Here is a 15,584-nt window from a genome sequence, read left to right on the forward strand (position 1 = left end):
CTGTGGAAACTGTTCAACTTTCTCTCCCCTTAGCTTGTCACAGTGAAATAATACAGACATTGGGACCTCCAATGGGATCGCCTGCCACACCATTCTATTTCCACTGCTAACGAGGGCTTCATGAGCCTTTGATACAGTCTGATCTTTGAAACCTTTCCAAATCTCCTCAAGCTTATGCTAAATCCTATTTGGAACTTTTTTTTTCCTGCCTGCTAGCGCCCAGGGCTTAAGAAAGCCATTTGGACAGTGACGTGCATACTAACATATCGTGGGGCTCTTTTCTGAAAGGGAAGTGGCAGCTCTGATCACCGGGGCTCACACGAGCAAAACACAATTGCGTACACAAATTTGAATAAAATCAATTTTCCCTTATCCTTCAGGCTTCTTAATCGAGAGGCTATTCCAGGCACCGTAGCTAGGAGAGAAGGAAAGCAGAGCCTCATTCAGCAGAGCAATTCTGTGGGTAGGGGGCTGCAAGGGTTTGGAAGCCTCAGAGGTGCAAAATGTAGAGTGTGTGTGTTGGCAGGGGCTGGGGGAAGGGGGAATCTGGAGCCACTGGGGTGAAACCCCAGCGTGTTCGCACTTAGTTCTAGCCGCGGCACGGAGGGAGGTAGGCGACAATTAACAAAACCATCCACTCCTTTTACTCCTGGAGCCCTGTGCCAACTCCTCTACATGCAGGGTGCTGACAAGAAAAGAGGGAAAAAGCAAAAGGAGTTAAACAAAAGAAAGATTCCCTAATTTTCCTTTCTTGTTTTCCTCTCTAAGCCTTTCCACATTAAAGGGATTGTCAGAGGCAGGCGGAGGAGCGACGCGAGGGGGAGGCGGCCATTGGCTGCCCGGCTCGGGTGATTAGCATATCGGCGGCTATAAAGGCAAAGGCGGCGCGAGGCGGCGCAGCTTCTGTAAGAGAGGGAGAGGCGCAGGGTGAGGGCGGGTCCGCGCGTCCTCAGAGCCCGCTGGAGGCGCGGAGCTGCTACCCGCAGACTTCTCCCGCACAGGGCTCGCAAAGAGCGTGATTCCGAGAGCCTGAGACTGACGCCAGACCTGGAAACCAGAGAAGACTTCCTTAGCCTTTCGGATCGCACTTGAGGCTGGAGGCATGAGTCCTGTGAGGCTTTGGGGCAGCCCCTGCCTTTTCCCCTTGCAGCTCTTCAGCCTCTGCTGGGTGCTCTCAGTGGCCCAGAGCAAAACAGTCCGATACAGCACCTTCGAGGAGGATGCCCCTGGCACGGTCATCGGGACCCTGGCCGAGGACCTGCATATGAAAGTATCGGGTGACACAAGCTTCCGCCTGATGAAGCAATTCAACAGCTCTCTGCTCCTGGTGCGCGAAGGCGACGGGCAGCTGACCGTCGGGGACGCCGGCCTGGACCGCGAACGGCTGTGTGGCCAGGCCCCGCAGTGCGTGCTGGCCTTCGATGTGGTCAGCTTCTCGCAGGAGCAGTTCCGGCTGGTGCACGTGGAGGTGGAGGTGAGGGACGTCAACGACCACGCGCCGCGCTTCCCCCGGGCCCAGATCCCGGTAGAGGTGTCCGAGGGTGCGGCCGTGGGCACGCGCATCCCCTTGGAGGTGCCGGTGGACGAGGACGTGGGCGCCAACGGGCTGCAGACCGTGCGCCTGGCCGAGCCGCACAGCCCCTTTCGCGTGGAGCTGCAGACGCGAGCGGACGGCGCTCAGTGCGCGGATCTGGTGCTGCTGCAGGAGCTGGACCGCGAGAGCCAGGCCACCTACAGCCTGGAGCTGGTGGCCCAGGACGGCGGCCGCCCGCCGCGCTCCGCCACGGCTGCCCTCAGCGTTCGCGTCCTGGATGCAAATGACCACAGCCCGGCCTTCCCGCAGGGCTCCGTGGCCGAAGTGGAGCTGGCGGAAGACGCGCCTGTGGGCTCCCTGCTTCTCGACCTGGACGCAGCCGACCCCGACGAGGGCCCTAACGGCGACGTGGTGTTCGCTTTTGGCGCCCGCACCCCGCCAGAGGCGCGCCGCCTCTTTCGGCTTGACCCGCGATCGGGCCGCCTCACCCTGGCCGGGCCCGTGGACTACGAGCGTCAGGACACCTACGAGCTGGACGTGCGGGCGCAGGACCGCGGACCCGGGCCTCGCGCTGCCACCTGCAAGGTCATCGTGCGCATCCGCGACGTCAATGACAACGCACCCGACATCGCCATCACCCCGCTGGCCGCCCCAGGCGCGCCGGCCGCCTTGCCCTTCGCCGCTGCCGCCGCCGCCGCTGCGCTCGGGGGAGCGGACGCTAGCTCGCCGGCAGGAGCCGGGACGCCCGAGGCTGGCGCCACTTCGCTGGTACCGGAGGGGGCTGCGCGCGAGAGCCTGGTGGCCCTGGTCAGCACCTCGGACAGGGACTCGGGCGCCAACGGGCAGGTGCGCTGCGCCCTCTATGGGCACGAGCACTTCCGGCTGCAGCCGGCCTACGCGGGCAGCTACCTGGTGGTGACTGCGGCGTCGCTGGACCGCGAACGCATCGCCGAGTACAACTTGACGCTGGTGGCCGAGGATCGCGGCGCGCCCCCGCTGCGCACCGTGCGGCCCTACACGGTGCGTGTGGGCGACGAGAACGACAACGCGCCGCTCTTCACGCGGCCGGTCTATGAGGTGTCTGTGCGCGAGAACAACCCGCCAGGCGCCTACCTGGCCACGGTGGCCGCCCGGGACCGGGACCTGGGCCGCAACGGCCAGGTCACCTACCGGCTGCTGGAGGCCGAGGTGGGCCGCGCCGGGGGCGCCGTGTCCACTTATGTCTCTGTGGACCCAGCTACCGGAGCCATCTACGCGCTGCGCAGCTTCGACTATGAGACGCTGCGCCAACTCGACGTTCGCATCCAAGCTAGCGACGGCGGCTCCCCTCAGCTTTCCAGCAGCGCCCTAGTGCAAGTGCGCGTGCTGGACCAGAACGACCATGCGCCGGTCCTGGTGCACCCGGAGCCAGCCAATGGCTCCCTAGAAGTGGCGGTGCCTGGGCGCACCGCAAAGGACACGGTTGTGGCCCGTGTGCAGGCCCGGGATGCAGACGAGGGAGCCAACGGGGAGCTGGAGTTCGAGCTGCAGCAGCAGGAGCCGCGCGAAGCCTTCGCCATTGGCCGCCGCACGGGGGAGATACTGCTCACCGGCGACCTCTCGCAGGAGCCACCCGGCCGCGTGTTCAGGGCGCTCCTGGTCATATCCGACGGCGGCCGTCCCCCGCTCACCACCACCGCAACTGTCAGCTTCGTGGTAACAGCAGGGGGCGGGCGTGGGCCGGCTGCGCCTGCCAGTGCGGGAAGCCCCGAGCGTTCCCGCCCGCCTGGCTCTCGGCTCGGGGCGTCCGGGTCGGCGCTGCAATGGGACACGCCACTGATCGTCATCATCGTGCTGGCCGGGAGCTGCACGCTGCTGCTGGCCGCCATCATCGCCATCGCTACCACCTGCAACCGCCGCAAGAAGGAGGTGCGCAAAGGGGGGGCCCTCCGGGAAGAGCGGCCCGGGGCGGCGGGCGGCGGAGCCTCGGCTCCCGGCTCCCCGGAGGAGGCCGCCCGGGGAGCCGGGCCCAGGCCCAACATGTTCGACGTGCTCACCTTCCCTGGCACCGGCAAAGGGCCCTTTGGCAGCCCCGCGGCGGACGCGCCTCCGCCTGCGGTCGCCGCGGCCGAAGTGCCGGGCTCAGAGGGCGGCAGCGCCACTGGGGAAAGCGCCTGTCACTTCGAGGGGCAGCAGCGGCTCCGCGGCGCGCACGCCGAGGTGAGGCCTTCCTTCGGCTGGGCGCCCCCCTCCGAGCTCCGCGGACAGGCTGGGGGAAGGGAGACTGGAGGGGTAGGGTGGGCGCATGCAGGTAGACACTTAACCTGCCGCACTTGTTTTTTGTTTGTTTCTTATCCAACCCTCCCCCCACTCCCATTCCCCTATTCCCTGCTGCAGCCCTACGGTGCCTCCCCGGGTTTTGGAAAGGAGCCGGCGCCCCCTGTGGCGGTGTGGAAAGGACACTCATTCAACACCATTTCTGGCAGAGAAGCAGAGAAGTTCAGCGGCAAAGACAGCGGTAAAGGGGACAGTGATTTCAACGACAGCGATTCCGACATCAGCGGGGACGCTCTGAAAAAGGATCTCATCAACCACATGCAGAGTGGTGAGGACTCTTCTTTCCCGCCAAATTCGGCATTCCTCCCTTCCCTCCCCTTCACCAGTGTTTGCCTCCTCTCAATCTCGGTTCCCAGCCCCCTTCCCTCTTCCCCACTTTTTCTCACTCCTCCAGTTGCGGATCCGGGCCTGCCTCACACAGTGAATTTCAAAATGCCAAGTCAGGCAACTTCAGCTCTTGAATAAAGCACACCCTCATCCTGTTAGGCAGCAGCATGGGTGATGCTAGCCATTAAAAAGGGGGTTCTGCTTATCAATTTTTTTTTCACTTTCAGCTGAAGAAGCTGGACCAGCTTTGCATTAAGATGGCTTTACAGGAAGCAATGTGCCTTTGATTCTTGAGACACGGTGTATATCTTTATGCACACAGCCTTTCCTTTCAGCTGCCCTGACCCAGGCTGACATTCTGAAGATGGAAGCCTGGGTATGTATAATCTCAGGAATAATCGTCATGCTGTTTCCTTTTCCCTTTCGTATTAGGACTGTGGGCGTGCACCGCTGAGTGTAAGATCCTGGGCCACTCTGACCGCTGCTGGAGCCCATCCTGCAGCGGGCCCAGCGCACATCCATCACCTCACCCACCAGCCCAGATGTCAACCTTCTGTAAGAGCACGTCCCTGCCTCGGGATCCTCTGCGCAGGGACAATTACTACCAGGCCCAGCTGCCCAAGACAGTGGGGCTGCAGAGCGTCTATGAGAAAGTACTGCACAGAGACTATGACAGGACAGTCACTCTGCTCTCCCCTCCCCGTCCAGGGAGGCTCCCAGACCTGCAGGAGATTGGGGTACCCCTCTACCAGTCCCCTCCTGGCAGGTACCTGTCCCCGAAGAAGGGAGCCAATGAAAATGTGTAATCCCATGCTGCATGTCTTCACACATATACAGGTCACTCCGAGAAGCCCCTAAGTTATTGACCGGTTTCAGTGTTGTATATATAAATATGCAAGATGTGCCTTAAAATGAAGTTGTTGGAAGCTATTTCCAATCACATTGGTACTGTTTGGTATTTGCAAACAAAAATGTAGTTAATGTAATTTTTATGAAATGTGTGCAGTATTTAATTTTTCTTATCATGCTATTGACTTTAATTTCACTTGCAGCTTGCCATTTTCTTAGTGTTTTTAACCTGTACATTGTGTAATGTAATGTTTGTATATAATGAAATTTTGTTATATTTTTATATAATAAAAGCTAAAGTGGAAGTTATTGCCAAAGGAACTGTCTGTAAGACAAAAAACAAAACATGTTGGAATTACTTAATTGAAATTTATCTTTCACCTGAAACAACCTAGTGTCTGAGAAATTTTGCCTTGCCAAGTATAACTTGTATATCTTGATTCTGTGGTAGATTTCAAGTTCAATGTTATTTAATTACATTTGGTTTTCTGTAAACCGTGTCACTTATAAGCACAGTAATAAAAGATTTGTCATGTGTTTGAAGAATCTGCTAATTGCTTTTCATGAAGTTGCCTATAGTCAGACATTCACAAATAATCTGAGTATCAGAATGAAACCTTCTTTCAAGCACTAATTATTTGGGCATTATTAATGTTCATGACAATATTAAACCTGTAGGATTTCAAGTATTGCAAAATGTCACCCACGTATTAAAAATGTGTGTTGATTTCATAAATTATGTGCACCTCCATATGCATTAGTCTATAAAATCCCTGCTCTCATTTATTCACTAAGTAAATATTCATTGAGCAGCCACCAAAAAGTGAAGAAAGCTAAGTTTGGGTTGTTCATTCACTAATTAAACAAGCATCTGTAGAACTTTTACTGGCTGCTGGTACCTCCTCCTCAAGCTGGAGTTTGAGGTGAAGAAGACATAGTCCCAAAGAGCCCTCAGCTTATTCAGGGTGTTAGTATCAAAAAGACTAACATCTTAGTCTTTTGGAATATAATAGGTTCCCACTACATTCTGTCCTACTTCCTCTTTCCTTGCCTTCCTCTGGAGCCAGTTTCCAAAGTGACTATCAGCACTATCCCACTCAAATTTATGGGCAAAATGACATGATGTTTGGGATTCGCTTTAAAATGTTCTAGAAAAAAACACAGGCAGCTATGTGAAACAAGATCGATTTGGTAAGATATTGATAATTGTCAATGCTAGCATAGGTGCATGTGAGGTAGGGAAATTTCACCAGTATCTCTAAATGTTTGTGTTTGAAAAGGTACATAATGGAAAGTCTTAAAAAAAGACACTCAAGAGTACTATGCCCATGCCTTATACTCTGGATTTCATTTGAAATTAAAATGATGATAAGCATAATGAGACTAACATTTACTGAGCAAGTCTTTAGTGAGCAGAGCTCCTTACCAAGCATTCTGCATGAATTATCTCATGTAATCAGCAAACTACCCCCAGGATATGGGAAGTATCATTAACTTCATTTTGCAAATAAAGAAACCGAGGCACAAGAAGGTTAGATAAAATGCCAAAAATCACACAGCTAATAAGTATCCAGGATGAGACTCAAACCTAGGTTATTCAGTGCAAAAAATAAAACAACGTAATGAAACAAGTTGTTTTTTGTTTGCTTTTTTTTTTTTACCTGAAAGAAACAAGGAGTTAGGTAGAAAGGTCCCAATGCATTGCCTTTACTGCATGATTACTGTTTAGCCCTTTATATTTGTGAAGTGCCTGTGTTCCTTTATTACTAATTATAGAGTGTGCAGCACTGTAATGAATAGAGAAGCCCTCAAAGCTGCCTGTTGAAGTCATAATTGAAACCAGTGGTAGCTCCAGGCTGAACAGCAGGGTGGGTACACACAAGTGCTTCACCACCCACAGCCTGTGCAAAGTTCAGCCGTTTCTGCAGGCAACGGAGTCGCACATGCGCCTGACAAGCTCAGACCGCCCAGACCGTGGATTCCGAAAGAAAACATTACAGCTCCAGAGCCATGATGGCCAGGCCCCAGGGAACAGACTCCCAGGTAAAGCCACCATCATAACATCTAAAACTTTATTCTCGAGCCAGCCTCATCAAATGCAAAATAGAAGAATGAATTATTCCACTGCAGTCTAAAAGCATCCAGTCTCTGAATGTGTTTGCTGCTTTTGTCCTTCAAAAGTAAAATAATGTTATTGCCATTATTTTATTTTGTATTGTGCAAATTATTTCATTACTCCAAAAATTTGGGTTTCAAAACCTCTGACTTAGTATCATTTTTTCCCTTAGCAAAATAACCACTATCAGACCTTGTTTTGATTTGAAACTTTAAAAAAATCAAACACACAATTTCAGTCCTTAACATTGTTTGCTTAAGCAAAAAAGTTGGGGGGTTCCTCTATGGGCCAGCAGCAGGAACTCTCCAAGAAACAGGAGCTGTGTGTAGGAGGCTTTTCACTTGTCTCCAGAAATGTTTACTCTCAAGCACATTTTTAAGAAAACATATTGCTTTATTAAATTAAATGAGATAATACATATGCAGAATTCTTGGCACAATTCTTGGCTTATAGTAAGTTCCCACTACAGTCTATCCTACTTCCTCTTTCTTTGCCTTCTTCTGGAGCCAGTCTCCACAGTACTATCAGCACCGCACCGCCCCACTCACTGAGGAAGACAAAGTAGACCCAGGATGCCCAGCCTTGCTCTGACCCTGTTTTGCTGTCTTCACTCCCTCCACTTTCACCAAGTAGTCCAGAGCCTCATGTGTAGCTAACACCTTACAAACAACCACGGCTAAGGTGAATATCATTGGCAAAATCACAAGCCCTAGAGGTTTGTGATTATATCACAGATACCTCTCTGGAAGTACAGGCCAACAACCCTTGGGCACCTTAGCAGTGAATACTGGGACATGAGAAAGCCCGTGGGGAAGACAGAGGTCACCTCAAGAAAGAAAGCAAAAGCCAGGCTTTACCCGTTTCACATTTTTGTCTCTGGCCCCACTGACTTGGATGTTCTACACGTCTTCCCATAATAAAATATCTATAAGGAAACCACTTTAGAAAGTTAAACTGTTAGTGGTTTCAATATCTATTGAAAAATGCATTCTGAAATAGAGCAAAAACAGGATGCATGTCTCTAAATACAAATAAATAAATAAATATATATATACATACAGAGAGAAAAATATATATTTATAATCAGGATGAGTTCCATGCCATAATGAGCTAAATATCTGGCTTATTTCACTTGGCAAATATAAACCTTTAACATCTAAAAATTCCATTTTAGAAGACAAGCATATTCACTTTACTACTGAATATCCAATAATAGGATAATTGGAATGCTGTAAGCTCTGCAAGCAAACTGAAGCAAAGAAATACAATACTTGATGGGGCACTGTGCTCTGCAACCACTCAGAAGAGCTTTGAAACGCTGTCTTGGTTTTCAACAGCTATGCAATAACTCAAAAGGGTATTTATTATTCCCTTTCTTCAGGGAGAAACAATCTGCAATGGAATTCACCAACAGGTTCAAAGTCAACTAACAAGTGAACAGCAGGTAGAAAGAGACACAAGGCTATTTTAAAAGCCATCACTTAAACCACCAGATTAAATGTGCAGGGGGGAAATCATTCATTATCAGAGTCAGGATTTGTTTCCACAAAATCTGTTTAAAGAATTTCAAACATGTCAAAATGAAGCCTGCATAGTTTAATACGGAATTAGGAAAATTCCATTTGCCAACCCAGTGTGACACTTTGCTATATCGCAGACACCTCCAACTCAGGATGCCCAAATGAAAAGCAACTCCTCTTCTCTGCCATCACTATGGCCAAAACTACTACTCTGGCAATTGTTTTAAACTCAATAAATGGGACTGCAAATTTTAGACCAAACTAGAAATGCAAAAGTCATTTTAAGACTCTACCCTATTTCTTACCCCTCAATGATCCAATCACTCATCAAGATCTATTAAGTCTTCATTCCAAATATTGTTTAATTGTCCCTTCACTTCATTGTAGCAGATATGATGCTCTGTCCATGTCCCCATTGCTGATATCTGAGTCTACTTCAACTGCAATGGACAGTTCCAGTTGCACTATGGCAGTTTCCATCTCAAGCACCCATCTCTGCTGCTGCAGACTTGCTGAGTGCTTGCAGCCCCACCTAAAAGTTGTTCCACCTCTGCACAGAGCAGCCTGGAAGTACTAAGATCTGCAGAAGCAACCCTCAACCAATGACGGATAGGAGTTGGTGATTAAATATCCCAGCTCTCCCATCTCTCAAAGGAATCACTTTGAGCTGTGATTTGTACAGTTCCCACGAGCGTCCCCAGGAAACATAAGCCCCAGTCGCCCACAGCAGCAGCTCACCCAGTAACACCTCCTTTATTGGCTTTCCTGCCTTTCCCTGCTCACTTTCCTCACTGCCTCGCTTGTGCTTCCTGGGATCACTGTCCAAATAAACTACCTGCACCCAAGTCCTTGTTTCAGTGTCTGGGTATAGGAGGATGGTCCAAGTTAGGATGGCTGCATAATAATAGGAATAAGAGTTTTCTTTTTTTTTTTTTTTTTTAAGAGAATACTGTGTTCTGCCGGGCACGGTGGCTCACGCCTGTAATCCCAGCACTTTGGGAGGCCAAGGTGGGTGGATCATGAGGTCAGGAGTTCGAGACCAGCCTGGCCAAGATGGTGAAACCCCGTATCTACTAAAAATACAAAAATTAGCCAGGCAAGGTGGCGCACACCTGTAGTCTCAGCTACTTGGGAGGCTGAGGCAGGAGAATCACTTGAACCCGGGAGGCGGAGGTTGCAGTGAGCCGAGATTGTGCCATTGCACTCCAGCCTGGGCGACAAGAGTGAAACTTCATCTAAAAAACAAAACCAGAGAATACTGTGTTCCAGGCACTTCACCAAGCACTTTATGGGATTATCTAATACCCCCAACTGTACATTAAACCATCTTATATACGGAAAAAACAAGGCTTAGAGAGGTAAGGTAAATTGCCATAGGTCACACAGCTAATGTTAGATGGAGATGGAATTAAAATCAAGATCTGAAACAGACTAAATCATACCACTGTGTTCAACTTTCATTGATTCTTTTTTGGGTTCTAGCACAAATCTTCTATCTGCTGTCTCTGTGTCCACTGCCTGTCTCCCTCCACTCTGTCTTCCACACTGCTGCCATAAAGATCTTTTTCTAAACACCTGATCTTGTAACTCTCATGATTTCACATCACCTTTAGATTAAAGTCCAAAGTGCTGTCCATGGCATCTCAGACCCTTCATGCCCTGCCTCCCTCCTCAGCCTCAATCCCGCTGCTGTCTTCCCTCCCATGCCCTTTACACACCTGATGCTTCAGCCAGAAAAATTACTTTGTTTCACCTCTCATTTCTGATTCTTCTTCTGGAATGGCATTCTACTTCCTCTCCCACTCTCCCCACCCACACTTCTTCTTCTCTGAACCATTTCTCTTATCCTTCAAGACTGTTTAAGAATCACTTTACTAGAAAAGACATCTGTGCCATGCCTTCCCCAACCCCCTCTCCCAGCCAACAGCCAGGCAGGCCCTGCCCCTCTGTGCAGCCTCAGCACGAGACCAACTGAGCACAACTGTTGCTTCGCTACTGGCTCATGAAGTCAAGGACTGTCTATGTCATTCAATTGGGTATCCCCAGCACCAGGTACACTGGCTGGTACATCATCAGGATTCAATTAAAAAAACGTGCTTGCTGAATGGAATGATTCCCTGAGCTAAGCACAGAAGGTCATAGTTATACACCATAGCCAAGAGACTACAACCACCAGTCACTTTATCTCCCCACAGGGTGTCTGAGCTAATATATAAGCCTCCGAATCAGACACAACCAATTGATTCAGCTTCTCATCCACCCCAGCTAGTCTAGTGACTGGAGTGTTTGGAGGATGCAGGAGCAACAGCAGCCCTGGCCAAGTCCAAGTCACCTTACCCACTGAAGGTCAAGCCTTCCCCTCTTCCTGCCTTAGTGCAGCAGCATCTTTTTAGACCCAACTTAAAAGAGGCCTAGAAATTTCTGCGGGGTCTCATGTATCTAGAGATTGATATAGTCTTGTCCATTTGGGTACCTAAACCCACGCAGCCCAAATAATCCAGATAATTGTCAAATCTCTACTTTGTTCTATGCAAACACAGCATACCCTAAAGTTGATGAAAACATCAGATTGTTTTCTCTGCTAAGTGTTATTAGTTTCTTATTTTATTTGGCCATATTTTCTTCCTATCAATTCTAGGAAAATAGCAGTAGAGGGGTGAGGATTTGCTTCTAATGAATGTCACTAGATCATCAGAGAAAGTGCTGGGTTATGAGGGTGGGGGTAGAATCTCATTTTTATTCAGCAACTGACTTTCAGCCACCATTTAACCTCGTTGTGATTCATTCTGCTTATCAGCCCAAAGTCCTTAATCACCACCCTCACTGAAGGTTGGAGAGTGAACTAATGAAGATGCTTAAGTGCTTCCTGGAATGCTAAGGACTCAGTCAGCTAAAGAAATTCAATGTCACCATTCTGTCCCTGGTATTCCTCTCTGTGTCTGTGGTGGTGCATCTCCCAAACTATGTCTACAAACAAGAGTTAGTAAAAATCACATTCTACATAATTATCTAGATATTTTTCAAGTACTCACATGGAATTTTAAGCATCTTTATAAAAAAAATCCTTCAGTTCCTCAATTTTGTATTATTGTTTTCAGTCAAATTCCTGAAAAACATTGTCTGGGATAGGGATTCTTGTAAAAATCATTTATTGAGGAAGTGCTCACAGAAATAAAGAGAAGCAGCCAGGCTCCGTGGCTTATGCCTGTAATCCCAGCACTTTGGGAGGCTGAAGCAGGAGGACTGTTTGAGGTCAGGAATTCAAGACCAGCCTGGGCAACATACCAAGGCCCCTGTCTCTTAAGAGAGAGAGAGAGGGAGAAGCAAGCAGGATAGGATAGGAGAGAATCTCAACAAATGGTGGTCTTTGTATGAGCCTGGCCTCATCCAGAGTTCTGGAGCACAAATTGGTCATCCCTTGAGGCAAGAGGCCAACCTTTTTATACCCCATGTCAGTCACTGGCCTCTGGATGGCGGAGCAGGGATGCATTGCCATTACTCCCATGGCAAGGGGGATCCATGTTTGGTTAATGGCAATTCTCTCAAGAAAAGAGCTACCATGGGCCAGGCATGGTGGCTTATACCTGTAATCCCAGCACTTCGGGAGGCCGAGACAGGTGGATTATGAGGTCAGGAGATCGAGACCATCCTGGCTAACACGGTGAAACCCCGTCTCTACTAAAAATACAAAAAGTTAGCCAGGCGTGGTGGTGGCCTTCTGTAGTCCCAGCTACTCGGGAGGCTGAGGCAGGAGAATGGTGTAAACCTGGGAGGCGGAGCTTGCAGTGAGCCAAGATGGTGCCACTGCACTCCAGCCTGGGCAACAGAATGAGACTCCATCTTAAAAAAAAAAAAGAAAAAAAGAAAAGAGCTACCATGAGCCTTTTGCAGCCATAGTAGCTAGGAAGGAGTACACACATTCTTCAAGCACATGCATGTGGGGAGGGCCACCACAGCATCTAGTCTATTAGTGGTTTTCAAATCACTATCACCTGGAGGGGCTGTTAAAACATAGATTGCACTGGGCACAGTGACTCACAACTGCAATCCCAGAGACTCAGCAGGCTGAGGCAGGAGGATCACTTTAGCCCAGGAGTTTGAGACCAGCCTAGGCAACAGAGTGAGACCCCATCTCTAAACACACACACACACACACACACACACACACACTGCTAGAGATGATAGTTTGGGGACAGGATCCTTTAACTGACATTTCTAACAAGTCCACAGGTGATGCCAATATTGCTAGTCCAATGACCACCCTTTCAGAACCACTGCACCATAGAGATTGTGCAGTGTTGGGCCAAGATACCTTCTGACCTGCTATGATTTGGTCAGGTTTTACCCAGCTATAGAATATAGTCTTCAATCACTATCTTCAGAATGTTTGATTCTGTTGCTGGAAAGGGTCCCAATCCAGACCCCAAGAGCAGGATCTTGGATCTTGTGCAAGAAAGAATTCAGCCAAGTCCATAGAGTAAAGTGAAAGCGAGTTTATTAAGAAAGTAAAGCAACAGTCTGGGCGTGGTGGCTCACGCCTGTAATTCCAGCACTTTGGGAGACCGAGGCAGGTGGATCACCTGGGGTCAGGAGTTCGAAACCAGCCTGGCCAACATGGTGAAACCCTGTCTCTACTAAAAATGCAAAAATTAGCTGGGCGTGGTGGTGGGCACCTGTAATCCCAGCTACTCGGGAGGCTGAGGCAGGAAAATCACTTGAACCTGGGAGACGGAGGTTGCAGTGAGCCGAGATCACAGCATTGTACTCCAGCCTGGGCAACAAGAGTGAAACTCAGTCAAAAAAAAAGGAAAGAGAAAGAGAGAAAGAGAGAAAGAAAGAGAAAGAAAGAAGAAAGAAAGAAAGAAAGAAAGAAAGAAAGAAAGAAAGAAAGAAAGAAAGAAAAGAAAGGAAAGAAGGAAAGAAAGGAAAGGAAGGAAGGAAGGAAGGAAGGAAGGAAGGAAGGAAGGAAGGAAGGAAGGAAGAAAGAAAGAAAGAAAGAAAGAAAGAAAGAAAGAGAAAGAAAGAAAAGAAAGAAAAAGAAAAAGAAAAGAAAAAGAAAGAAAGAAAGAAAGAAAGAAAGAAAGAAAAGAAAAGAAAAGAAAAGAAAAGAAAAGAAAAGAAAAGAAAAGAAAAGAAAGAGAAAAGAAAAAAAGAATTGTTGTTCCATAGGTAGAGCTGCCCCAGGGGATGCTGGTTGGCTATTTTTATGGTTATTTCTTGTTAATATGCTAGAAAAGGGGTGGATTATTCATGAGTTTTCCAGAAAAGGGGTGAGCAATTCCTGCAACTGAGAGTTCCTCTTCTGCCCTTTTCAGACCATATAGGGTAATTTGCTGACATTGTCATGGCATTTGTAAACTGCTATGGCACATGGCGCTGGTGGGAGTGTCTGTTAGCATGCTAATGCATTATAATTAGTGTCTAATGAGCAGTGAGGATGACCAGAAGTCGCTTTTATTGCCATCTTTGTTTTGGTGGGTTTTGGCCAGCTTTTTTACCACAACCTGTTTTATCAACAAGGTTTTTGTGATCTGTATCTTGTGCTGAACTCTTGTCTCATCCTGTAACTTAGAATGCCTAACCTCCTGGGATTGCAGCCCAGGTCTCAGCCTTATTTTATCCAGCCCCTATTCAAGATGAAGTCACTCTAGTTCAAACTTCTCTGACAATTCTATGCTCGTCACAAACACAAAGAGCAGGCATAAAACCCCTGAGTAGAGAAGGGGTAAAATGGTGAGTGTGGAGGTTACAGTTAAAAAGGCAAGGCCCTTGTCTCATCTACCAAGGCATAATCAACACCGCTTCCTACCTCCTCTCCCTTTCCCCCCTCCCCCTCTCCATCACAGCACTCATATAGGAGGTACAGAAGGAGGCAAAGAGGGCATAGAGAAGTCTGCTGATAAGCAGTCCCTGCTGCACACAGATGGCCAAGCCCCCTCTGGAGTACCAAGTACATTCTGAGTGGTACACCTTGTTGGGGACACAGAGCAACTGAGGCATGTTCAGAGAGGAAGGATTCAGAGATGAGGGGGACTCAATGCAATAATGTTTTCTGAGGGAGACTTAGTAAACAATCCATAATGATGTAAGACACCCACAACTCGGATGGGCTATCTCTAGAGGTGGTAAATCCTTGTTACTGGAAACTTTCAAGCAAAGGCTAGACAATCAGCTGATGGAATGAGGTGGGAGTGGAAGGCATCTGGATTGGAGGTTGAATCAGGCCGCTCCTAAGTTTCTTCCCAAGGCTATTAGTTGATGACTTTAATGATAATTTCAGGTGTCAGCTTGGATGGACTAAGGGATGCCCAGATAGTAAAACATTATTTCTGGGTGTGTCTGTAAGGGTGTTTCTGGAAGAGATTAGTATTTGAATCAATAGACTGAGTAAAGATTTGCCCTTAACAATGTGAGTGGACATCGTCCAATCCACTGAGGGACTGAATGGAACAAGAGTGTGGAGGAAAGGCAAGTTTTCTCTCACTGAGCTGGGACATCCATATTCACTTGCCCTGGGACATCAGAGCACCTGGTTCTGACAACAGTAGACGCCTTCCCCACCCCCTACTCCCACTTTGTTCTCAGGTCTTTGGTCAAGGACTGAATTACGCCACCAGTTTTCCTGGTTCTTAACTTGGAAACAGCATATTGTGAAGTTTCTCAACCTCCATAATCACATGAGCCAATTCTCATAATAACTCTTCTCTTATATACCTATATGTATCCTGTTGGTTCTCTTTCTCTGGAGAACCCTGACTAGTACAATGACTTTATGCAAATTATTGGTGCATTTTTTCTTCCACTCTCTAGATGTTCCTAGGATCCTGTCCTGCTTTACCTGATTCTCAAATGACAGAAAGCTTAGCACTCTAGCTCTTATCCCAGTTGGCTTGTAAGAGCCCCTCAATTCCTTCCAACTTTC

The 15,584-nt window shown here is 48.6% G+C and overlaps 1 protein-coding gene across 2 annotated transcripts; it reads left to right on the forward strand.

Annotated features, from left to right (window-relative positions):
• The first annotated feature begins 639 nt into the window (after positions 1 to 639).
• Positions 640 to 5,572, forward strand: PCDH8 (protocadherin 8). Of its 2 annotated transcripts, none has more exons than XM_055244554.2 (3): positions 640 to 3,733; positions 3,911 to 4,118; positions 4,610 to 5,572. In XM_055244554.2, the coding sequence occupies exons 1-3, from the start codon at positions 1,103 to 1,105 to the stop codon at positions 4,981 to 4,983; spliced, it is 3,213 nt and encodes a 1,070-aa protein (XP_055100529.2). In that variant the 5' UTR covers positions 640 to 1,102; the 3' UTR covers positions 4,984 to 5,572. The 2 variants fall into 2 exon arrangements, with proteins under 2 accessions (XP_055100529.2, XP_055100530.2); XM_055244555.2 differs by having other exon boundaries at positions 642 to 3,442.
• The last annotated feature ends 10,012 nt before the right edge of the window (positions 5,573 to 15,584 follow it).

Source organism: Symphalangus syndactylus, chromosome 15, assembly GCF_028878055.3.
Source record: "Symphalangus syndactylus isolate Jambi chromosome 15, NHGRI_mSymSyn1-v2.1_pri, whole genome shotgun sequence".
Lineage (NCBI taxonomy): Eukaryota > Metazoa > Chordata > Mammalia > Primates > Hylobatidae > Symphalangus > Symphalangus syndactylus.